The sequence below is a fragment of the Bos javanicus genome, chromosome 2 (genome assembly GCF_032452875.1).
Source record: "Bos javanicus breed banteng chromosome 2, ARS-OSU_banteng_1.0, whole genome shotgun sequence".
NCBI classification, from domain to species: domain Eukaryota; kingdom Metazoa; phylum Chordata; class Mammalia; order Artiodactyla; family Bovidae; genus Bos; species Bos javanicus.
The window spans coordinates 32702347-32728124 of NC_083869.1; the positions used below are offsets into that span (position 1 = coordinate 32702347).

The following is a 25778-nucleotide window of genomic DNA, read 5'->3' on the forward strand; positions in this document are numbered from 1 at the left end:
TATTTCTTTGTGGTGAAATCCAATGGGCAACTTCTCATAATATCATTTTCAAAGCTATCTTGTAAATATAACCAAAGGGGCTTCAGTGTTCTCTGTTAATCAGAATAAAGTTCTTCTGTTTTATCTTGAAGCCTATTTTTTTTTTTTTTAATGCACAAAAAGGTCAAATCCATTCCAAATAGAGATTTCATTCCCTGGAAGTACTTAGTAAGATTTTGAATCAGTTTTTTTTTTTTTTTTTTTGTCTTTTAAATTCTGTCATCTGCCTAGATTTAACTAAAACAATATTTCTTTCTCATTGTGTTAGTTAAATGTATGCATTCAATAGCTATCTGTTTAAAGGTAAGAAAATCACAGGACAATGAAATTAATTTCGGACTATACATGCGGTATATTTTAAAAGCTGCATTTCATCATCTGGAGAGTTGCAATTTAGTCTATTAAATCTATAACAGAGAAGTGGAGGAAATGTGAATACTATTTGTTATCAGGAGGGCCAGTCTTAAAAAGTATATTTTCGGTTCCAACCTTCAAAGGTAACATTTTCAGCTTGATGGGCTCCCGGTCGAATATTTAATTCGCCTCTTTCGTTCTTAGCTTAGTTGAAATATAGAGGGCCGGGTGTCCACCAGGCCAAAGTATAAACTTACCATTTATCTATTAAAGTCATATTTAATGAAAACGAAGAGAAATTATTACCTCACTCACTCTCTTTCTCATTACAATTTCTAAAGAACTTTGCCGGGCACATTATCTCGTAGACATCATGATCAAATGTTATTGTTTGCTTTATTATCTCAGTTGGATGGTTGGCTAGTCTAGAATGAAATAGGTTGAAGGCAATACTCGCAGCCCAGAAGTCTGAATGAGGTTCCCATTCAAATGATCCTGGTTGTTTGGGGGTGGGGCGGGGTGATTAGTAAACCAACTGAGCTTACCCTGCATAGTAAGCGTCTGGATGCAGCACATTTACATCTAACAAGAGACCCCAGAAAACGTGTGTGTGTTTCTTAAACCTTATGTTCCGAACAAAAGGCTATCTCAGCAACAGACAATCAGCACTGCATCGCTCCCTGGGATGCAGCAACACATTCAACTGCACATTTCATTCTTCTTCAGCTCCCAGCACCACAAAGCCCCTACTCTCTTCCCACTCCTGGGTCCCCAGATTGCTCCCTAGAAGGGGGCTGGGAAAGCTTGGCAGGCTAACGTCTATGCCTGCGCACCAGCCGCCCGCACCAGGGGCCCCCGGGCGCTGCGTTCCCCTGCCCGAGTCGCCTGGGGGAGATAGGGAGGGGAGCTGGAGCAAGGCAGAGTGGACCGCACACCTAGCCACTTCGGATCTTATTTATTCACAGGGCGGCGGGGGAGGGGAACTGGGTGAATTCGGCTTCTCCCCCCGAAGTTGCTTCCTCTTTTTTGCAGATAAAGTCATTCTCTGGCTGGTGCTGGGAGCCCCAGGGAGAGTGAGGGTGAGGTCCCGGCTCACGGGGGTCTGGGTCCCGTCCTGTGCGCGGAGTCATGGGGGTGGGGAAGGTGGGAAGCTGCGAGGCAGCTGTCGAGAGGGCCTGGGGCGGGCGGGAGTGCGTGCGGGGAGGGGCGGCGGGCCCCAGAGCCGGGGAAGGAGGGCTGGGAGCGCGAGGGCCGGCTGGTCACGCGTGGGAAAGAAAGGCACCCCCACCCCCTTCCCTCCGGAGGTACCGCTCCCCTCTCCCCAGGCTGGGCCGCCCGAGAGTGCGGGCAGGCAGAGCTCCGGGTCCCCGCGCGCGTAATCATGACCTCCGGGCCCCCTCCGGGCGGCGCGAGCGCGTCGGCGAGGCTGGGCGGCCGCCGCGGCCCCGGCCGTGTAACATGACCCGAGCGGCCGGCCGGCCAGCGCGGCGCGGCCATTGAGCCCTCCCTGCCCATGAATCTCTGGCGCGTCTCTAGCTCGCTCTCCGCTCGCCTCCCGCCTCCCTTTCTCCCCCTCCAGCTCCGCGGGCTCCGTGCGCCTCTCCCTCTCCCTCTCGGTCCTCCCGCTGCCCGTCTCTCGCCACTGCCCGCCTCTCGCCACTGCCTCCCGTCTTCTCTCCCTCACGGCAGCCTCCGTCTCTTTTCTCCCTCTCTCCTTTGAAAACTGATCTTTGGCTCTTAGTGTGAAAGTGATTTGAATTTGGCTCGGCGGCGCTCTGCGCCTGCGCCCAGCCTCTGGCATGCTGGCTCCTTCCAAGCAGCTGTTTTGGGTTTGAAATTCCAACATGGCAGAGGCTGCAGTCCGTCTTCCCTTCAAAAACTTGGAATGATTTCAAATCATAGGCACCTTCACTTAACCCTAGCTTCCATTCATCAGCAAACACATCGGATCGATGCTACGCTAAGCTATCGGGTTTTCGCTCCGCGAGTTCAGGTAAGAGGAGCTTCGTAGTTTTCTACCATCTGTTTAAATTTGTTTTTGTGGTTGTTTGTTTAATTTTTAAAGAATATAAATACATTCAAGACCGTAATGAAAAGAGATCTTCGAGTTGTGCCTTAAACATTAAATTTAATTTGCACTCGTTTCTATTCTGTACGCCAACCTGCTGTCTAATTTCTCTGTACAAAGTAGCCCTGAAACATTAGAATGCATATTTTTGCTGCTTAATCATTGTAACAATAGTGTGGGATTAAGAGTTCGCGATTGCAAGAATTTCGTTTTCCGATATATTGGGCTTACTTATTACTCTCATTTTTACTTCAAAAATAAAAAATAAGAAAGCGGAGCCATAGGGTGGGGCTAGACTTTCTTCGGGAACTAACTTCTAAGTAAATAAGAAGTGTAAATAAGAATCTTGCACACACAAAAAGTTAAGGTTAAATTACAATCTCGTGACTGGAGGAACGTGAAAATGTCAGAAGATCGGTTGCAGAAAAATGTAAGCACATCATCTTGGATGGGGTACAGCGTGGTGGGCGTATTGTTGGCAAGGAACGGGAGAGAAAGATGTATAATTTAATGGTATATACAATCCACTGATCCTATTACCGTCCTCCCCGGAGCTCTTGTTAGTTTCAATGGGAGTGAGTGAAATTGACATGGACTTGCATTCCTGGTCATGTGCTTTTTTTCCTTTCTTTCTTCTCCTGTGATCTGAGATCCCCTTTTTGTTGATGTTGCTTTCCCCCTTAATTATATGCATGTAGGTTAAATGAATACCTGACGAAAGGGCCCACGTTTCAAGGCAGTGACATTTGATAGCTGAGAGGAAAAGTGACTTTAATGAAAAGCAACCTTTGGAATTCCTGCTTGTGAGAAATCCAATTCAGCTTTTTGTGCTGCCAGCAAGAAATGATCAGTAGCACCAGTGTTTATGGTATGTCAGTTTTGGAATTTACTTCCTTTGCATCTAAATAGGAAAGACAAATTAAATAGTATGATAAAACCATTGGAGACTCTGCTTGTCTGCTTGGGAAGCAGCTGTTCATGATATATAATTCCTTTATATATATATATGTATATTTTAATTTGTTGAAATGCTTGTTTGCTTTTGCTATCACTTGTTTGTATGTTTCAGTTTTTGATTAATAAATTACTGGAGTCCACCTTTATCAGATTTAGCTGTAATCCCAAAGTTGCATGTTACTAGTAATGCACTATGTAACCGCTGAAGTCAAATGGTATGTAAATTAGTTAAACTCAGTATGGGGTTTTTTTGGGGAGGGGGCTGGGTGGAGAGGAGAGAGGGCGGGAGTATGGGGAAAGACTCCTTGCTAATGAAAAAAAAAAAAAAGTATATATATGTACACACACAGAAGTGGATGAAAATTTTTTTCTCAATCTATTAATGCAATTTGACTCTGCTCTCTCCATGATTGCACTTTGTAGAGTAATCAGTTCTTCTGAGTGTGGTTTTTTGGGGGGGAGTGAGTGAGTGAAGGGATATCTTTTACATGAAAATAAAAAAATGTATTTTGATTGCTTAAAGTCCTTACTGCCTTTTAAAGAACAGTGGTAGGGTTTTATTTTTTATTTTTTTCCTTGCCATTCACTTGTCTGCCTGTCAGCGCTTTTTACTTTTAACCTGTGACAGAATTAAATAAGCAGGCACTGAAATTGACTTTGTTTGAAATCTCTTTACCAAAAAAAAAAGTCAGATAAATGGAGTGAGAGGGGGTTTTCAATAGCTCTTGTGACCGTGTGTATACTTTGTGATATTCAATTAAGACTAGAAGGAAACAACAAAAAGATGTTAAAAAGTATTTTGCATAACCAAAGGATATGTCCACTTTAAAATATTTTTTTGCTTTTTGTTTTTGTTACATATACCCCCACCACCATGCATTCACCCTGAAAAGAGAGAAAGAAGGAAAGGGAGAGTATGAAATAAAGAAAAACCAGTGGGGCAAAGCTGCCAGGGGTCTGTAATGTGGCCGTGGTTACTGCTCTCTCATAACACAAATGTGAATACAAGGAAAGGGACTACAAGAGCCGATGCGCGACAGGCACTTCTGGTTGGACTCTGGTGACTGTTGAGCTAAACACACACCGCTCTTACATGATAGGAAGGATTTGATTGAATTTTGCATTTGGAACTTGTTGACTTTGAAGCGATCAATAAGAAGACTGTTTATTTTAGATGCACATAATTTGCCCTGAGAAATGTTTTAAGGAGGAAAGAGCACAGCTTTTTTCCCCCGGAGCTGTTGGAGCGAATGGGATTGCCAGATGGGCGATTTCCCTCTGTGATGTTAAAGCTGTAATATATATTCAGAGCAGATTGGGCTGCTGCCTGTGATGAGGAGGATATTACATTTATAAATTTTAAATCGGAGCTCGGACAATGTGCTGAGAGCAGAAATTGGATGGTTTGACTGTTCACCGTATTGATACTTAAATGTGATTTCTGGGTAGTAGTAATAATAATTATTACAGTAATATGTAAAAAACACATTGGGGTAGGCAGTCATATAATTCATGACATTTAACAGCAGATTTAAATGTATAAATTGCCCCCCCTGTCTCTGCTTACTATTAAATAATAGTCACATCATTTATTTCCCTGTGTGTTTAAATGCATGTTGCGCAAGAGATGTTCATTCAGGAAGCTTGTTATCATATACTAGAATTCTGCAGAGGAAAAGTTTATATGTAATCTATAAAGTAGACACTTGTGCATATGTATAGAGGGGCATCAGTGGTTCCTATTTTGGAATTCTCTTACTTTGATTATTTTTAGATTTTGTTTGTCTCAAATGTGTGGCCTAAAGGAGCCAGAGCTACAAACCTAAAAGGCTGGAAAGTGGGCAAATGCTCACACTCTGGCAGCTCTGCTGTTGCAAATTAAAAGTGTGTTGTGGTCAGGAAATGAAAGCTACAATGTCTCTTTTGAACAAGTCGTTTATCAAGAGAAACATCTATCAGGGACTGCCTTGTCACATTGATCCTCTAAAAGTTAGGTCCGAGGTGGAAGCTGCTTTGATGTTTTTGATCCTAAATTTAATACAACAGAAGAAAAGCAAGGATATTTTGACCAGGATAGATAAAAAAAATGTTTCCTGGAACCAACAAAATCTGTTTATTAGTATTGTACTATGTGTAAGTTTTTTGGATGTAACAGTTGAAAAGGCTGAAGAGGAAACCCCAGCCTTTTTAAATTGACCATTGTACATATTTGTAGTACAGTCAGCTTTGGCTGGCTTCTTGGTTCATATGGACATTTTGAAAGTGATTGTTTTAAAGGGAAAATTATTTTGAAAGTGTTATGGAACAATATAGAGAGAATTAGAGTTTTCATGCATTCAGGTTTTAGAGTGGCTCTCTTCCCTTCATCTTCTCTTTTAGTCCTTGTTTCTGTTTCCCATCTTCATTTCATGTGTGACATACTAGCTTTTAGTGGAGAAAGAAACAATTTTTTTCTATTAAAATCATTTCCCAAAACATGCTTGCTCATATCATCTTTATTGTTTATTAATTGTGCATGTGGATCATTGGCAATATAAATTGCAGGGACTCACAAATCTTTCATAATTTCAGCTTAAGTTAAAAATATAGGTAGGTAACAGATTAAATATGCCATGTATCTTTGAATACTGAATATGTTGCATGCATTATTTGAATTTTAAATGGTATTATTGAAAAAATGACCAACTTTCAAAAAAATTTTTTTTTTTTTAGTGAAAGCTGTTAAAAGCAGCCTGTTTCATATTTGGAGGTAATGATGGAAGTGTTCCTTCTTTGGAATAGACTTTTGGATACTTGTCTTTTACTGCTGGTGGCTATTTGCTATTTCATATGGGTCTATCAACAACTAGACTGTGGTAGGAGTTTGGGGAAGTGTAATACTTGCTAATTAATCATGTCTGAAATGAAAGAATCATAGCAGGGTAATAAAAATCTCATTGTTGTTTTCCTGGAAGAGGGTAAGACTTCTGTTTGGAAGCTGTACGTGTGAGTTGACTTGCTTTTTTCTTCTCCTAAAAAGACAGTTTACAGGGGCTCTTGAGAATTATTTCAGGAACCATCTTTTGAAAACAGAATATTTTTCTTTTTCCTGACTGCACTGAATCAGTGAAATTCTTAAAAATGTCTCTGCTACCTTCTGAGTGAAAACATAGAGGTTTTTTTCCGCAGTTCTGTTAAAGACTACTGTGACTGAGTTTCCCAGTGCTTTTTTCCCCATACATAGAACATCTTTTTTGTTGTTTTTATTCATATTAGGCAGGAACTTTGGAGGCAGGTACTTCTGATAGGCATACAAGAGAGCAAAATTTTTGTTAATTACTTTTAGTTAGTATAAGAGTATGACCGGGGGGAGCAAGGGGACAGTACTTCCAGGAATCTAGAGACAGTCTGTATTATAACTTGATGTTTCTAAGTTTAAAATATTAGCTGCCTGAAAAATAGATCAGTAATATAATTATAAGTACATTATTTTTTGCCTGAGTCTTGCAATGTCACATTTTAGGATTTAATGTTTTGCTTAGTTTATGCATGGGGACAGATTCTGAAAGTTTTAAGTGTCTGCAACATTTTTCAGAATTTTCATCTCAAGGTGAAAGACGGCTATGTTGTTTTTGCCTGTGAGTGTTTGGATGTCTTGAATGATTGCCTAATTAAGTAATCAGTTTTAATGGTCCAAAATCAGCAGAATTGCTAGGTGTATTTGAAACAATTGCAGGCTTTTATGTTTTGTACTTTCTAATTTGTTCCTAGAACCTCAGTTTGCTAAAAATGTATGCTGTTTTGCCTGTGATATTCTTGAGTACAAATTTTACATACTTCTTTTGTAAAGTATATTTGTTTTTGTAGAACTAATGATTTTAATTACCAGGAATTTAAATTGATTTGTAAATTTTTTATGGGGAGAAATTGTTCTGCAGAGGTTTGTGTGAAATACTGACCTATAGTACTGATTGATAAGATATGATTGATCAGCATATCTGCTTTTTTATCTTTGGCCACTGATAAACTAGACTAAACAAATGGCACAGAAAACAATGTAATTGTTTTCTTTCAATGAAAAAAATTTAATATAATTGCTTCTTTGGAGATATATAAAAGTTACTGTTTTATTAAAGTCAATTAAATTTAGAAATTATTTTGGGGTGCTACTTGGAAGACTTCAAGACCAAAAATTATCCCACCTTTAAATTAACTCTTTCTCTTTCACATACACACACCAGATTATAGCTAATTTCAAAAAATCTTACTAAAAATGAAAGACTTGTAGAAAGACTGTCAATAAATGCCTGTTTAGAAAGTGCTTTTCTAGTTGGGTTTTGTCATTTTCTTCAAATTTTTCCCCTAAACTTGAATTTTTATCAAGTTTCTCATTTAAATTACAGTAGAAATTTCAAGCCTAGATGCTTTGACATGATTGCTGATTACTGAACCTTTTGTTATTTTTGATGTTATCATTTAAATGGCAGTTGTACTTGAGGGGTACTTACTACAAGAAATGCAGATAGTGGAAATAAAAGGTAGGTAAGAATACGGTAAAAATAAATTGTACTGATAAGTCTGAAGCAAATCAAAAGCAGGTTGGGTATGCAAAGTTTCCTCAGGGCAGCAACACAGATGCCCACTCAGGAGCTCTGCCTCAGCTCCGCACACATGCGAGTGCCGTACCTGTTGACGACAATCTTAGTGTAGAGACTGAGCCGGCAGAAAAGATAGGTGACCAGAAACCATCCTAGTGTGAGATATCATATGGCTCTTTCTGTTAATAACATTTATGTACTTTATGCCGCAAATCTTCTTGTTGTCTTGTTATTCGAATATATTGACACTATGCTTCACATTGCTTATGGTGGGCTGTGGTTTCAGAGTACATTAGAAGCAGTGAATTCAAAGGAGAATTTTAATGCAGATGTATTTGTGTGGAATATATGCATAAATGGATGAGTTTGCTTGTATTTGAGCTACTGTGACTTTCACAAAGCATTTACAGCATTACTGCTTCCAGTCATTTTTGAAACTGATACATCGTGAAAGTAGAAATGTATGATTTATTATATGAAGACCCAAGTATAAACTTTTTTTTACCCTGCAACCTGGCTTAAGTATTTGTAACTTTTATGTTAGGAAATCTTTTTTAGAAAGTATTTTTTTAGGTAAGATAGGAAAGTTTGCTTCCTGTTAGGATTGTGTTCTTATTTTCATGTGAGTTACTAGTGGTGCGTAACTTACAGAATGTATTTTCTTATCGTAGAATACATCATGTAAAATACTTATAAAATGTTTTATTTTCCCCAATATCTTATTGTTGAGAATATCTTTTACTCAGTTCCTTGCTTATGAACTTATATGTCTGCTGGCAGTTTATATATTCAACTTGTGAATATATTGCTGGCAGGAAAGCAGAAACTGAATTTTACTTTATCCACCAAAAATCTGATATTTGTTCCCCCCCATCTAATATTTACCTCATGTCAATTTTATGCCTTTTAAACAACTAACAATTGCTTAAATGCCATATACTTAGGACAGTAAACTCATCTGAGAATGAGTGACCTCTCCTTTCATGCTTTGGATTTAGGAAATGTTATTCATGGAAACAGTAACATTCAAAATAATAATTTTAAAGCAGTATAATGTAAAGTCGGGGGTTTCTAGGTGTTGCTGTAAACTTTTTGCAATTCTTCTGATTTATTATCCTTACGTCAACATATATTGTCACCTTCACCTCGGGCTGGCTACATGATTTCTTGGCTTGGTACAAAATTGAAATGGGGGGCACCTTGTTCAAAAATTATTAAGAATTCAAGACAGCAACAGCAGAACATTAAACCAAGCGCAGAGCCCTTCTGTGTGGGGAACCTCTGGGCCTACCCAGATCACGGGTCAATGAAGCAGGCCCTGCCTTCATTACCCACGAACTTTGTGGAAGTCACTGGGTTTCCTTCCTGGCGACTGACCAGTCCACAGTGATTCCACGTGCCCCTGCCTACATGCTGGTGGTCGTTAAGAGCCTTGATGGGAAACTGGACCACTAGGTATCTTCTGCTCTTTCTACACATGAAACAGTGACTGAAATATTTGCCCTTATCTCATGTTGCCTTTTTCGTTCCCATATATTACTGGAATTTTTGTGCAGATATTCTTAAAAGCAGTCCTGTTTTGTAATTGTCTGCAGACAGGTACACACTAAAATATGTATTCCCCAGGCACGGAATGTTTAGGGTGGGAGGATTTCAGTAAGATTTAAAATAAGAGCCTGTGAGTTTCTCCGTTGCTTTGTACCACCGCGACCCCACCCAAGTTTCAAGCACAAGTGAAATAAGTATTTTTAATGTAGATTCTAAATTATCTAAAAATATAGAAAATTCTGACCATTGAGAAATAAAAGCACAGCTTATTAAGTAAGGGAAAAGGGGCAAACATAAAAAATAATTACCTTGTTATAGTAGCAGCAATATTGATGTTTTGACATTAGGAAGTGGTATTGTAGCTGTATAAACATGTGGTGACATGTGTTAGAGCTGTGTTAAAGATGAAAAGTAACTCTTTCATGCAGTGATATTAACTTTGCAGGATGTTATATTGAAATGGTAAACTTCATTTCTGAACTTAAACAGGAGCAATACCCTTCCCCCTGAAAAATGTAGTCACCATCTTTGACTCCTTTCCCCATTGGTTTGAACAGTCTTAAACTGATGGGTAGATTAAACGTTTATATTGTTGCTTCCAAAGATACTTCTCAATGAGATCAAGCCTCATATCGAGATCCCTAAAACTAAATTTTGAAGTCAACCGGCTTTTTCAGATACGATGGAATGTCCAGCAAGCAATGGATCTGAGTGCACTTGAAGTTGCACCATTTATTTTCAAAAGATATTTCCCACATCAGATGCCTCTGCCAGGAAGAAAAATATCAAAGAGCTCAGAAAAGTAACTATTCTTTTATGTAATCCAAGACTGGTGGTGGGTTGGGGAGGAGGGCTCTAAGGGTATTTCTGAAGAAAGAAAAAAACTGAACTTATTTTGAATGCCTTGTTAGACTTGGTGTAGAGAAATACTATATATGAGACCTTCTAGAAGGAAAAATCTTTGCCCTGTGTAATAACAAGGCATGCTCTCTCAGTTGACATGTACTTTAATGGGAAGAGGCTTGGAAATAGCTCTTACAACAGTGTCCCATTTAATTATAAAGTCACCCCACAGTTTAGGAATCTTTTGCATTAGAGGCATTGTAAACCTGAATTTTTTAAATAGGTAGTGAGTCAGAATGCATATATTCTGTGTTGAAAAACCTATCTACAAAATCTGTAGTATAATTTAATTTGGGAACCTTCTTTTCCCACCTTGGTCCTATCCTTTAGTATATTATGTTTTCATATTAAATGTTTAGCTTTAAAATAGATTAAACTAGGAATCTGGGTAAATATGTGACAATTTTAGTGCATTCTTATGACAAAAATAGCTGTTTATTTCCTTTCTAGTCACTTCTTCCTTTCCATTTCAAATTGAAGTTAAGATTATAAACTCTTTCTCTTAGATCATATACCTGAATGATGCTAAATTATAAATCTTAATTAGGTATGATTCACTGATTTTAATTTTACAAGATAATTATTCTGAGTAGGATAAAATGTTCCCTTAATATTGAAGGCATTTTCATTACAATACCCATTTAAGATCAGACAAATGCCATTAAATAAACAGAGTCCTATTAGTCTTTAAAGCTTAACAGGTAATACTTTTGAATTTAAATATATGAAGAAATAAGTATATGGATAGGACAGCCTTCCTATTTGCACACTTTGAGTGCTTGTGATAAATTTTGCTACCAGAAATTACATGAATCTAAAAGAATCTTTTCAGTAAAAATTACAGTTTTGATTATCTAAATGGAAGATGCTCTTGTGCATGTGTGCAGATCCATTTCTTTGTGAAGGTACTGATGTCAGGGAAATGCTTTTGGTATTTCTTTATGAGTAATTAGGTTAACGGGGTTAGTTGGAAAATGTATCCTTTCCTGGAAAATGAAAAATTACATTCAAGCAGAGGTAAAAGAGTAGAACATAATCATGGTTTTAAGTACTTAAAAAGATATTTTATGAGTCATTTTTAAAGAATAATACTCAATATGTAACTTGTTAAGAATAATAGCCATTTTTACTTTTTAGAGCACATCTGTATTAAAACTGACTTTCCGTTCATGAGTCACAAATCTGGAGTCAATTTTAGGCCCAACTTATAAAAGATGTGGATCTAATCCCCCACACCCCTTTGCTGTGGTATCCTGCTCTTATAGTATTGGTATAAAGTTCTTACAGAGAGATTTTCACTTGAATTACTCAGACAATTAGGCAACATTTTTGAGGGGAACACTAATATGACCCACAGGTAGGCACAGGGATCATCCCCACATGGCCTGAGTCCTTGTCTGACAAATTAGAAGAAGGAATTTTGTATGCCTGCATGAACAGTGCTTTTTCTTTCTATGGGAAGATTTTAAATGTACTAAGTATATGATGTATTCCCTAATTAGAAAAATATGTTTTATGTAATTCTGTGAATACTAATCAACTAATTTACTTATGGATTGTAAGATAGTAGGACTAAATGTTATTCAGAAATAGATATTTACTGAGTAGTGTCTTTCTAGAAAGAAAGAAAAATCTACCTATATGCAAATCCCTTTTGAGATTTAGGGATTTTTGTTTGTTTTTACTTTGTTTTATGCTTTTGTTCATTTTTTGTTTTTGTTTTTTTTTCCTACTATGGGTGAAATGTCTATCAACAATATTTAAGAAATAAAATTATTAGGAAAAGAATCTAATATTAGAAGTTCTTTGCTATGCTATATTCTTTTAATAATGAGTACATACAATGCATTATTGCTTGTTTGTGTGTTTGTTTTTGATTTGTGTCTTGTTTTATGTTGTTGTAGCATCAAAGTAAAAAGACCTTACAGGAAACTATTCTGTACTGTTTATTTTTAAAAAATACCCATTGAGAATAGTACAACCTGTGATACAGGTTTGTTTATAATGATGAGCAAAAATCCCCCGTTTTACCCTAATATAATTCTATTTCCTTGAAATCTACAATATCAAAATGCCATTACTACTAACTACAATCTAGGAGGTATTGATGATATACAGTTGTAATGCACATGTGTACCTAAATTCATATTTTAAAAATATTTTTCTATAGATTCTAATAGCCAGTTTTGCAGGTGTCCTTGTGCTTGGGGCCAGTAAGGATTGGATTTTCTGTTTTGCTCTTTGCAAACTCAACAGAAACCTTACTATCTCATCCATCCTCCTGCTCCTGGAATTCATTCTTACCCATACCTGTGTTTTGAAAGGCTGAAGCCTTTTCTCTGTCTCTCTCTCTCTTTTTTTTAAGTATTGCTCTGTAGGACTATTTATTACCTGATCATCTGGAAAATCATATTTCACTTGAGCCACTGGAATATGATATTTAGATCATGAGGAGGTAGCTTGAAATAATTAAGAAGGTATTGGGCAGTGTACTAGGAGTAAAGTGTGGAAGCATTTTTTGATATGGACAAAGAGTAAAAGACGGTTTTTAGAAATGAGGAAATAGCTAAAGGCAAAAGAAATTAAGGAAATTGTTAAGGAAGCTAAGGATAAGGACTGTTTTCATGTGGCTGTTGCTAAAAGTGATATTGGCAAAAAAAAAAAAAAAATCTGATATAATTATCTGAGAAAGCATTATTTATTAAGAATTAGGAGAAGGCAATGGCAACCCACTCCAGTAGTCTTGCCTGGAAAATCCCATGGACGGAGGAGCCTGGTGGGCTACAGTCCATGGGGTCGCTAAGAGTCGGACACGACTGAGTGACTTCACTTTTCACTTTTCACTTTCATGCATTGGAGAAGAAAATGGCAACCCACTCCCGTGTTGTTGCCTGGAGAATCCCAGGGACTGGGGAGCCTGGTGGGCTGCCATCTATGGGGTCGCACAGAGTCGGACACGACTGAAGCGACTTCGCAGCAGCAGCAGCAGCAGCAGCAGCAGCACATTAATTACCACACAATATTATAATCTAAACAAATTATATTTTCCTTTTTTAAAATGGCAGGTTCTGTACCAAATCTTGCATATACATGATTTATAATCACCCAAATTAAAAGAATTGTCCTCCCTTTTCTTTCTTTTAACTTGAAAAAAGTATAAAAAGTACACATGCCTTTAAAGATGATTCATATCACTCTTAGGTTCCTTTTTCTCCTTCACATACTCAATTAGGTTATACCTCAAATGAAGTTATAGAAGAAAATCTACTGAGGGTTAGAATATATCTTTTTTGTCTTCTTTTGGGAAATAATGCATTTATTTTCATTATAGGAGTTCAAATCATTAAAGTGTAGATAGCTATGATTTAAATTGATGTGAGTAAAGTTTAAGGATAAGTTTTATATCTACCCTGTAAATACTAGCTGTACCTTAATGACCAAAAACAAAACAAACAAAACTTGCCAAAGCTCCATCTCAGACCAGTTAAATGGGAAGTCAGAGGGATGACCAATTTCTTTTTCTTTCTCTACCCCAGTGATTCTAGTGTAAAGTTAGGATTGAGAATCACTTCTCTGAACCAAATATTTATATATTGCATGAGCTCTTAAACTTCTTGTTTTAAGTTTTAATTTTAAAAATTTCATTTTTCCCAGTTTGAAGTCATAAAAATAGATCTACTTAGAATGAATGTACTGATTCATACTAGAGGTAGTTCACTCTCTGACTAAAGTTCAGCAACAGTCTATGAAGGATCATAAGAACATTATAAGAGTACCTCTGAAAAGTGAAAATGATGACATCAGCAGATACCTACAGCCTATTGTACCTTGGGTAAGTCCTTCAACCTCTCTGAGTCTCAGTTACTGATGATTTAAAAGGAAAGTTGATCCAATGACTCAAGATTTTTTTTCAGTTCCATTTAATCCACGATGCTTGGTCATCGACTAGTAAGTTTGAGTCACTTGAATCTTATTGGTGGCCCACCAGAAGCAGAATGAAAAGATTTTTTGTTTCTGTTTAAGGAACTCTAGATATTGCCTTGGAAATAATGAAGGAAGTTCAAGGACCATTTATCACTTTGTTAAGCCCTTTAGGAGGGATGGAAACCATTCATTAAATATGCTTACTAATTGGTTACAAGCAAATGTGTCAGCAGTTCTAAGTTGATGAGTGTTAGTTAGCCAGTGCTTTTTTCCTGTAAGATATATAAATAGACTAACAAGAAGATTAACTTAAGCACCAATGAAGTGAGGGGCTTCACATCTCTTAAAAAATATGTCAAAATTATAGATCTGTATGAAAGTTGAATGTTTATCAAACTGGAAGCAACTCCATCTTTTCTCTATTTATCCCTAACTAATCTTTGTTTATCTTCTTTTTACTCCCTGGAATGTTCTTCTCCTCCACCAGTTGAAAACCTACCAGGACTTTGACATCTAGCTCAAATGTTGCATCACCTATGAAAACTTCTTGAGCCACCCTAAGCAGGATCCATTTGACATCTGCTTTATATGCTCTAAGCACTTAAAAAAAAAAAAAATCTCCTTTCAGTCGTTTGCCATGTTTCTTCCTCTGTAGCTTGCTGTGCATTTGTTATTTGTTGATTATGAAATTGTAAACTCCTTGAGAGCAGAACACATTAATTCATTTTTTTCATCTCCTCAACATGTGTGTACAGTGTAGGACCTATAATAGATGCTCAATAAATGTTTGGTGAAGTGAATCGATAACAACTGTCACTTGGTTCATCTTTTATTAATCTGACTTGAAAAAATTGGAAGAGGCCTTTTAAAGTACTTAAAAACAGATCTATTAAAATTGTGTATTTCATTAAAACTGAAATTTCTGTATTCTATAATCACTAAAGACTTTATAATCTTATAATTCTGAAAAATAGTTTTATAATTATATACCCAAAAAAGAGCTTATAGTCATTTGTTCTGTTTTCATATCTCTGGATACGAGAGCGTTAAAGCTATTTTATAAAAACAGAACATTGTAATGATATGTAATAAAAATCTGCAACCATGACTTCAAATCACATATGCTTTTCAAATATGCTTTACATATTTAAATATTTTTGCTTTTGTGTTTGTAGTCAGAAAAATTTGAGGGTATCGAATCATAAAGTATTAGGCACGGGGACTTCCAAATCAACTTCTTGCCAACATAGGGTTGATTGGCACTTGGTTAGTCAGCCTTTGGTTGAACATGGGAAATCAGCACCTCCTAAGGCCTTTCTTTCTATTTTGTCCTTTCTCAGATAAATAGGCATTGTGCAGATATGTGCCTGGCAGTACTCAAAACAGATTTCCTTGGGAACATGATGGTATTTAGGGTGCTAAGATATGAAATGCAAACTAGCTGATTTATAATTAATATGATAACTTTCACTGATGCTGTAGTTTGTAAATGCCTTTGATTAACACTTTAATTGACATACTTTTGTTTCATATATAGTGTCGGATGCTAGTCATTTATTTTGTACTAAATACTGGGCCGCAAACAATTTAGCTGGAGTTACCCCAGTGACCCTGTCTTCTAGTGGTTCAAATGTATTACCGCTCAGTTTGTGTATTTGTGGAAGGGTCAGTTTATTTCTTAAACCTGTCACTAATGTTACAACATATAGCATTACAAAATTTTCTAAGGGAAATCCAATTTGAGCAAATGTTGAAATTGTAATGTGTTAGTCAACAGTATCTTACAAAGTCTCTCTTTTATATTTGTGTATTTGAACCTAAAGATAGATGTACCAGAGAAAAGTACCTGTTCACATTGCTGCATGAAAGAACTCAGAAAAAACAAAGGCTCTATTGTCATTCTTCTAAAAACACAGTTTTACTAAGGAAACCTATAACCTTTAGTGAAAGCTCACTGGTTTTCTTCTAATATGGACTCTTCAAATCTGAAAAGTTCTAGATGCTATCTTACCACTTAATATTGAAATCTAGGTTGATCTCATACACTCCATGTAAGAGAAAATATCTCCAGTGCTGATTGTTGAACCTGAATTATTACAAAGACACACTGTTAAGTGAGCCACAGGGAACAACTGTTGTTTAGTCAATTGCATGAAAACAACTGCACCTTCAACAAAGAGCTTCAATAGTAAAGAAGTATAGTACATTAGAAGCAGAATAGTAAAGATTGTGAAACAGTAGGTGAAAAGTAGCAAGAGTGTTTTTGCAGTTTGACTGCAATAATCTTTTTAGTTCCTTTAGTTAAATTAGCTTTTCTGGAAACCAGTAATCTCCAAGCAAGTTAAAATTGCTTAACTATAAATTGAAATCCATAAGGTTGAGAGTAACGACTATGAATTACAAAACCTTGATGATGGTGGCTTGCCAACAACCAAACTAAATCAAGGGAGGATTTAAAAGACATAGGCTTAAAATTCTGCCTGATTAAAATCAGGAAGTTGGGGGATTTTAAACTAAATAAGAAATACCCATGCAGATTCTTCACATCTAAAATGTCGGCCATGTTTCCGTTAGTCTTCTCATAGGAAAAAAAAGGGTGATTCCCCAGAGAGGGTAGTAATGTATGTTGATGGTCACTAAATATGAGCCATGGTTAAAAGTCACGGTCAATAGTTTCTTTTGTTGCTATTCTTTTTTTTTTCTTGCCCTCATAAGCATAACTGCCAGCTGTTAATCATTGAATTTTTTGTTAGATCTACACATGGCAATTCTTGAAGAATGTGAAGCTGTAATTGTCCCCTTGTCTTAAAATCAGAAATAAAATTATTTCAGGTGAATACAGCTCTGTGCCTGTGTATGTATGGGTATTCGGAAGAGAAACCTATGAAAGAGTTGACAGCATTGATAGCTCTTTCCTTCTGAATGGGCCAGTTAGTAGCGCCATACAGATACCATCTAAGTGAGCCAATTTAAATCTCTCCAAATTCTTAACTAAGTGGCCCAGGTCTATCTGAGAGGTGGTACTTACTTGTCCCTTAGGTGATCAATTCTGGCATGATATTCAGTAAATAAGATTTATGAGGAATTAATTAAAACTGAATTAGTTAAAATTGAAATTGGATATTAAAGTATATAGTTCACCCTAAATTGACTTGGATATATTTGTCAGACATGCATGAAAAGAATTTTTAAAATAGATTCTTTGCATTAGAATAAAGACTAGTCACAGATAAGCCAGTTAAAATTTGCTCGCCTGATACGATTGTTTCCTTGAATAACTGGCCACACCTTCTTTTAGCACTCCCCTCTTTGTCCAGGGTTTAGTCTCATCATGCACGTGTCCTTGAAGAAATGTAGCATCTTTCACAAGATTTTGTACAAGTGAAATCAGATACCAGTTTTTATTGCAGAACCAAGCCTACAAATGTTTCTCTTTAAAGACGTTTTTAATAGAAACAGTAAGGTATAAATCATTTAAGCAATTACCTGGACATTGTGGAGATGGGGCTTGGCTTGTTCTGTAGCCCCAGATGTTTCCAGATTCCAGTAATAACTCGGCCCAGATATTTACAGCTTAATTTTCTGTGCATGTGCACTTGTCCACAAATGGCTCCTACTTCCCATTTTCTGTTGGACAACTGGGCCACTTAGAGGTACAGAAAGTGATTTCAGCGTAGGTGGTGACAAACATTAATGGTTATAATAAGTTGCTTCTAGAAACTTTGATCACTTAAAAAAATAGGCTAATTCTTAGAGGATTTTATACTAAGAAATAAATTATTAAATGGCATTTTCCTTTACAGATGGAGGTGGGGGGAATAACGTCTCCCCATCCCTCAGAATTATATTCAGCCTCGATCTACTGTGTGATAAAAGTAATTTTTTTTTTAATGTGTCTTCTGGCACTGGTTGAGTTATCATGCAGGCTGCTAGTTTTCTTTGCATTACTACTCCACAGTTTCTCTTGTTCTTACTAGAAACTAAACAAATGGAAAATAATGATTGGTAACCATCTGCTGTGCAGAAACTTCACATAGAGCAGTTAACTCTATTTTGTAAAACAAGACCAAATGAGTGAATTATACTGTTGCCAGTAAATAGCAACATGAAGTAGAGCGTTCCTTTGGACAAAGCAGGAGCATAGGGAGCCAGCATTTATTATGGGAAGTCAGTTGGGTGGGCTGTGGGGTTGAATGTGGCCCAGGCATTTGTGTGTGTGTGTGTGTGTGTGTGTGTACTGCACTGTGTGAAGAGAATGGTGGTTTCCTCTCTACCTGTACCTCGTGTCTCCATTCTTGCCCTCATAATTCCAATCAAGTGAATCGAAGCAATGCATATGCAGATAAATCAGTTCAGTCACATCGACCTATATCTTTTGGTTTGCTTAAAAAAGTCAGAATCCATAAAGCCATAGAGAATAAAGATTTATAAAAGTATGTAGGCTTCAGATCAGAATCATGTTTTTTTCCTCATCTATACGTATTATAATGACTAGAGGCTAGCCATTTGGGCTTTAAATCATTCTCTGGTCTTATCCTTTGCCTAAAGAATACTGGGAATCAGATTGAGTATATGTCCAAAAGATATTGACGGGCAATGATTATTCATATAGTTGCTGTTGAAGTATGCATGCTATATTGAGGGAGGACACGTAATGGAGTAGACAGAAGCAAGTGGTTACAAAGAATTTATTCAAATGGACCAGGTAATACTTGTTTTATAGGTGTCCATATAATCAATCAGTCTCTTTCTCTCTCCCTTTCTCCATCTATAAAACCTGTTTATCATTGTACTTAGACATTCAAAACATACATATTCTCTCTACCTTTCACTTACTCGATACTGGGGTTTTGCCATACAGCAAGAAAAGTTGTTTAAAATGGGCAGTATATTGAGTTCAAAGGACCCATACAGTTCATAAATTCTCTGGTGTCTACTGGATTTTTCATCAGGGAGACTTCCAATAAAAATGATCTATTTTAGAAATAATATTGTTTAGTAGGTTGAAATGTGGTGTAATAAAATTAGACCTTCAGTCTTCTAAAGTTACTACTTAGATGGCACCCTTGGGATGGTAAAATGGCTGTATAAGCAGATGAATCAGACAGCTCCACTGATGGGTACATTTGTCAGTCTCTGTTACAGATATAATATATTCTTATATCTGTAATCCTGACACTGTTACATCCAAATGAAATCAACATGAGGTTGTCATCTTTAAGCAAATATGTTAAGTGTTGTCTTTTGTGCTTTGGATTTGAAAGAAAGGGGCCCAGGGGAGGCCGCATCATGCAAATGGAACAAATCCCATTTCTTCTGAGCTGTGCTGTTTTCCCCTCCATGGCAGCTGGCTGTGTTATCTTTGTGTGTTTCTCTGAGTGCTGACAATTCTTTCAGTGATCTAAGTTAGGGCACATTAGAAAGTGGAAGCAGCTGTCTGTCGCTATACTGAGAGACGTGTTTGCTCTACTGCAAAGATGAAGGACCATGAATCCTTGACACACTCCCCCCCCTCCCCCCTGTACTTTCCAACATGATCAACATTCAGACACACAGATTGTCTGCTTGGACAGTTTTTTGTTCTGACTGACAGCATCTGGCATAGACAAATTTAAAAATACATAGCATGCCACGCTTGGAATTGGAACATCCCTTCTTTATTAATCTTCTCATTTAAACCATTCATTTACATTTCAAGAAAGGTTACAGCTTGATATGGTTGAAACGTTGATTTTTAAATGAATAACCTTCTAATGAAATGTCTTGAATGAGTACCAAGCAGCTAGTGTTCATTAAAAATTACACCCGATTAACACGGCCTTGAGAGCCTGAGAGGAAAGGGATTTCTTATTGTTTTAATCCACAGTGCAATCCAGTGTTTACCTTTCTGGCACAAAGCGAATAGAAATGATGCCTGTACTTGCAACACTTCTGATATTGAACACAACTATGATATCACCCTTAAGCTGACAAAACACTTGGCCTTGTTTAATCAGCTTTCTTTCCCTTGGAAAACCCCCAGAGTGTTAAAAAAAAAAAAAAACACACACACACACACCAAAATATGCCTCGTTCAGATCTTCTCTGTTTCCACATCCCATCTTCTCCCCAGCCCAAAATACTACGTCTCTATGCCCAAATCAGGAAAAAAAAAAAAAAAGACCAGTATGTTTTCAGATGGAAAAGTGGTAGAAAAATGCCTTTAGATTAAACATTCCCCCTGACCCCAGGATGGTGGATATACATTTGTTTGTCTGCATTACTTTAGTAATAGGAAAAAAAAGTGCAAAAATCACTCAGTTTCTCTGCCTCTTGTCAACCCCTCCAACACACTCAACATTTCTTACCCATTTTCAATTCCACAGTCAACCTTAGCAACATGCTTGTCTAGCATTTATGTAAAAATAATATGAAAATTGACCATATCAGTCAGTCTGTAGACTTTGAGTCCAGAGGTGGGGGTGGGATGGGGGAAGGAAGGAATCCTCCTTTCATCCTACATTTTAGACTTTTCATATCACTGCAGATTTCAGCCATCAGTACTCAACTGCCAGTGTGGCTGAAACAGTTCTAAGGGGTGTATGGAGGGAGGGCTGGTGCAGAATTATTATTTTCTGTTTTTAAAAAAACTGTTCAAGTGCTAGGTAGTAAATATGTAAAGCAAGCATGCTGGTTAACTTGGGAGAATAGGCTTCAGAGAGAAGTTCAATTAACAATTGTAGGCAGAAGAGGTGATGTATTTCTTCAGCATGTGTAAGGGGTCATTTGCTTTAGGATACATTTAGGTGAATTTGAGAGAAATAGATGCTGAAATAAAAATGAAAACAGATTACAGTTTCATATCAAAGGCACTTTTACATTCTTGAATATGAGGGGGAAATGACACATTTTACTCCATGGATTATATATTATTTTTAAATTTTGCTATTTTGTGTATTGTGAACTTACTTCATTTAAACCGTTCATTTAAATAAAATAAATCTTGGAAATTAATGTTATCTTTGAATCTAGAATCAGCTTATCACTTCACCCCTCAACCTAGATCTGGGCTCTAGAAATTAAGGTGGACACTGTTTGGTTGCTGTTTTTCTTTTCTTTCTTTCTTTTTTTCCCCCAAGAAACTAATGGCAAGGGATCAAATCACAGTATATCAGTTCCAGTATTTTGATTGCCAGTAAATGTTTTATAATTAACATTTTAAATATAAATTACTTCATTTGTTATTTTCCATTTTGATTTTTTTTTTAATGATCAGGTTTTAAAGGTGGTGTCAATGTGCATCTGTAAGCAAACTGGGAATGGGTTAGAATACAGAATTCCCTTGTGTAAAAAGTCAGGTTTAGCAGTAATGCTTTTAATCTGGACTTGTACGGGATTCAGAAGCATCCATAGATCTGCTCCAGTAATTACCATACCCCAAGTGGCACTGGAAGAGACATTTGCCTAAAAACTTGATGTCTTCATTACGCTGTTTACATTTTAATTAGAAACATGAAAATTACTGATTCATACAGACAACTATAGTTTAAGTGGTTTCGTTTACCATCCAATAAATCATAAAAAAAAAACCCCACAGTTGGCATAAATAGTTTACTAGGAATCATTCATGGGAATAATGTGTTGGCACTATAAGCTGCTTAAAATATGTTTTTATTTTACCAGAGGTAGAATTTGCATATAAATTAGAGAATGGCATTTTAAGTTGACAGTCATTTATGCAGAATACCACCCACATGCAAATACATATATGGGTGGGTGTGTATACTTTTTGTGAGTTTATAGAGTTTTGCAGTATTGTGGATGTGCACATGTACTCAGCCTAGTTGATCAGTTGCTTTTTAAAATGCACTGCCGTTTTTAAAATCCATTCAGAAATGTAGGTGTTCTAAATCTGTCCATCCACAAACACATCTTTTATCTGATAGGTAATATCAACTTTGCACTAAGGAAAAATGTTTATTTGTTGTATGCATATGTCTCGAAAAGGAATTGCCGTTGCATTTGCTCTTTCCTTCCTCTTTCCTCTCTCTTTCATTCTCCCCTAATTTCTGCATGTACCTGTCAACACCGCTGCCCTAACATCGCTTCCACTCCGAGTGGCTAGACTGAAGCAGGGTGGCTGTCAGGGTCCATTCCTGAGTCAGCAGCACGACTATTGCCTGAATTTTGCCACAGTCACTCATCCAGTTTTCCCCTCCCCAGGGGACAAGTGTCCTCCTTATCAGTGAAGAGGAATGACCCTTCTGTCTGGCATGCTCAAAATCCCGAATCTCCCCACTTCAGTTGGTGAGTTCAAATCCCCCCTCCTGGATACAGGGCTGGGACTCCGGCTAATGACTCTAAGATACAGAGGGTCAGCGCACTGGTGAGCTGGAGTGCTGAGGCATTGTGCGAGCTGAGTTGTACGTTTTTCCCTTGAGCTGAGTTGTACATTTTTCCCTTAAGTGTACAGACTCTTCGTCCCCTCCACTCCCCTCCCAAACCCTTTACTGTAGATCAATATTATGCAAAAACGAACCAGGAAGAGCTACAGCCATTAAAAGCCATTTTTCTTTTCCTCATCTTTGTTAGCAAGTTATTGACCATGGCTGAAGAAACCTCTGTTGTTTTTTGTTTATTGTTTTGTAGTTGAACGGAAGCAGACAGTAAAGTTCGTATTTTAGGCCCATGGGCTATAGGTAAAAATGAATTCTAAAAAATACTACATAGGAGGAAGAATCTACACATGGGTGTTCCACTTGAAATGTCATAGCAGTCATGGTTTCAAACTTCTGAATGTGAATGTGTTACATTGAGGCCCCAGCTTAACTGCATGATGTGATTTTCTGGGAATTCATGGGAATAAAAGGAATTCTCACAAGGTGGCTTCAGTTGATAGATTTGTGCTTCATTTCTGCGTTTTTGGTGTGTCTTTTTTAAAGTTCTAGGGGGTTGCCAAAGTTTTAAGATGCTAATCAGGTATTTTGTGTAGTTCACAAAATTTTAGATTTTAATGAAAAATCATGAGGAATATTTTCACCATCATCAAAGAAATTGGTCCAGGTAATCAGACTGAGACTTTTAAAAACAGTTCTTAATGCTTTGCAGTTACCGGGCAGAGTCCCTGAGCACATCACTTACCGGAGTAGTGAATTCATGGGCATATGCTCATTGGTTTGTTTGGCTATGCCTCTTTTTTTTGTGGGGGCGGGGGCAGGCAGGGCACTTAATAGGCCTCAGAATTTCCAAGAGGTGATTAGATACAACAGTCGATGTCGGTAAGGACAGAAACATGCCGCTGCCTTGTACACGTGGCAAAATTCGAATAGTTCTGTGCTGTCTGGTAAATCCCGTCTGCTTTATGCAGTGTGGCCCGAAACAGTTGTGTGGTGAGGGAATTCTGGCTGCTGGCCAGCCATTGACTATGAGATCCTGGGTACCTGAGAGCTTATCAGTTCTTTCGCTTTGTAAAAGAAAAAAGTGATGAAAATGTTGGTAAACTGCCATGAAGGTTTAAGGCTGCTGGAACAAGGAGCCGTGTAATCAGATTGGAAAATGGAGCGCTGGATTCTCTGCATGGAGAGCAGCCGTCTGTGGACCCCGTGAGCTGCTGTGCGGGTGCCCGAGCTGACCACGTTGTTAGCAAATCAGCTTGTTTGCGGCAGCAGCAGGGTGGAAAAGACCAGAGCTGGTGATGGTATGTAACGGAGGGAGAGCTCTTGCATGGCACAATCTCATCAGCTTGCAATTAGCTCGGGCTCTACAGTCACCTTCTTCATTTTCTGCTCCCCCACCCCACCCCCTTTGTGTTAATACCTTGCACTTTAAACAATTAAGTAAGGGAAGTAATCTTTCAAGCAAGTCAAAGCCATCCTTTAATTTTATCACCCTGCTGAAAAAGTATCAGGTGGTCCATTGGTCTTCATCAGAAGCTGGAAATTCTCCGGCTCACTGTAGCATAGAGAGGGGCTTTAACCAACTGGTTTTTGAGATAATCTTTCACATATCTTGGCAAGGGGGACAGAAAACGGTATAGCATTCAAACTAGCATTGAAGTTAAAATTAATGTGAGGGGGCATTACAAGTACCTTTTGGTTTATATACAGTAGTGAATCTATTTTATATTTTTAATAACCAGAGGCAGTCTGTGTGTGTGTGTGTGTGTAAGAGAGAGATCTGTGTGTATATATCTCATCTGTAAAATCCTTTCTGCTATTTGTTTAGGCATTTCTATACAGCACCTTTCTGAAGGCTCTGATGACACAGCCACTTGTAGTGATAATTCCACTATTTCACCTTTAGAGAACTTGATTCACTAAGGTTTAAAAGAACAAGGATATCATTGCCGATCATATGTGTTACTTGTTAATCCTTTAAAATAAAATTCAGATCATGTGGGGGAGAGGTGAGAAGAGCATAGGTTTGCAAAATCAGTATAATAGTTTTATATATTACTTAATTCAAGGACAGCGACTTCTTAGATACTGCTTAAAAAAGACTTTATCTAAATAAAATATATCTTATAATAATATTACTTAAGCTACCTTATATCAGTTTATCTCTTCCAGAAAGCTTCTGCTAAAATATTATCCATGATATGGTATGTTTTATTAGCAGTTTGTCGTAAGATAGAAAATGGAAATTATTTCATGAATGTTTCCTTTAGAAAGCAGCATAGAGAATGATAATGTGAATTTGCTTTTAATGGTTATTAAGGGATTAATTGGAGTATTTTAAGTGATTTTTCTCAAAAATAGTAAATTCCTTTCTGGGGAGTGTTTGTATTAATAAAAATGAACAGTGATAATATTGTTGGTGTTTGATTACATTAGTTTCATATTTGAATTCTCTCCATGTTGTCAACATAAGAATTTATTTGCCCTTATTAAATGACTCAATAATACTGATAAACTCTGTCTTATTATTTCCCTTCAGAAAAAAAACTAGCAATTTATGACCAATCGTTTGGACTCAGGATTTTTTTTTTTTTAATTTAACACCGGATTCAGAAAGGTTAACTGTTCATGTACTAATGCTGTGTGAAAGAGAACATGACTTCTGTTTTGCTATACTTATTTGATTGTATGTCTTAGTTTTGTCTTTGGAGGAATGAATTGTTTGATAGAGAATGAGAACAGGTAATACAAAATGCATTAAACTTCTACGTTTGCCTCAGGGTTTTACTGGTGTTGCATCAATGTGTTCTTTTATGTGTGTGTTTTGAACTTTTTTTGTCTTTAATTAAAAAACTGGATTAAAAGAAACATACATCATCTACACACATCTTATGCTGCAGAGATTCACTTTATATTCTTTTAGAGGACAAACTCCATTAGATATGCACTTACTGTACATCGGATTGTAAATCTTACAATTTAATGGTAATTCAGTGAGCAGTTATTGCTTCTGTGGCCTTTTTTCCTTCTTTT

At 37.2% G+C, this 25778-nt stretch overlaps 1 protein-coding gene across 5 annotated transcripts in view; it reads left to right on the forward strand.

The window, feature by feature from the left end:
• Positions 1-1947: 1947 nt before the first annotated feature.
• The window catches only part of FIGN (fidgetin, microtubule severing factor), a 131373-nt gene continuing 107542 nt past the window's right edge, over positions 1948-25778 (forward strand). The window contains exons 1-5 of one of the 5 annotated variants that reach the window (XR_009740358.1): positions 2299-2386; positions 3160-3329; positions 10221-10345; positions 14101-14278; positions 14858-17211. Coding sequence is in view for 1 of the 5 variants with exons in the window: in XM_061436604.1 (XP_061292588.1) it covers positions 3305-3329 (25 nt within the window). In the remaining 4 variants the exon portion in view is untranslated. The other 4 variants (XR_009740360.1, XR_009740363.1, XM_061436604.1 and 1 more) reach the window with 4 other exon arrangements.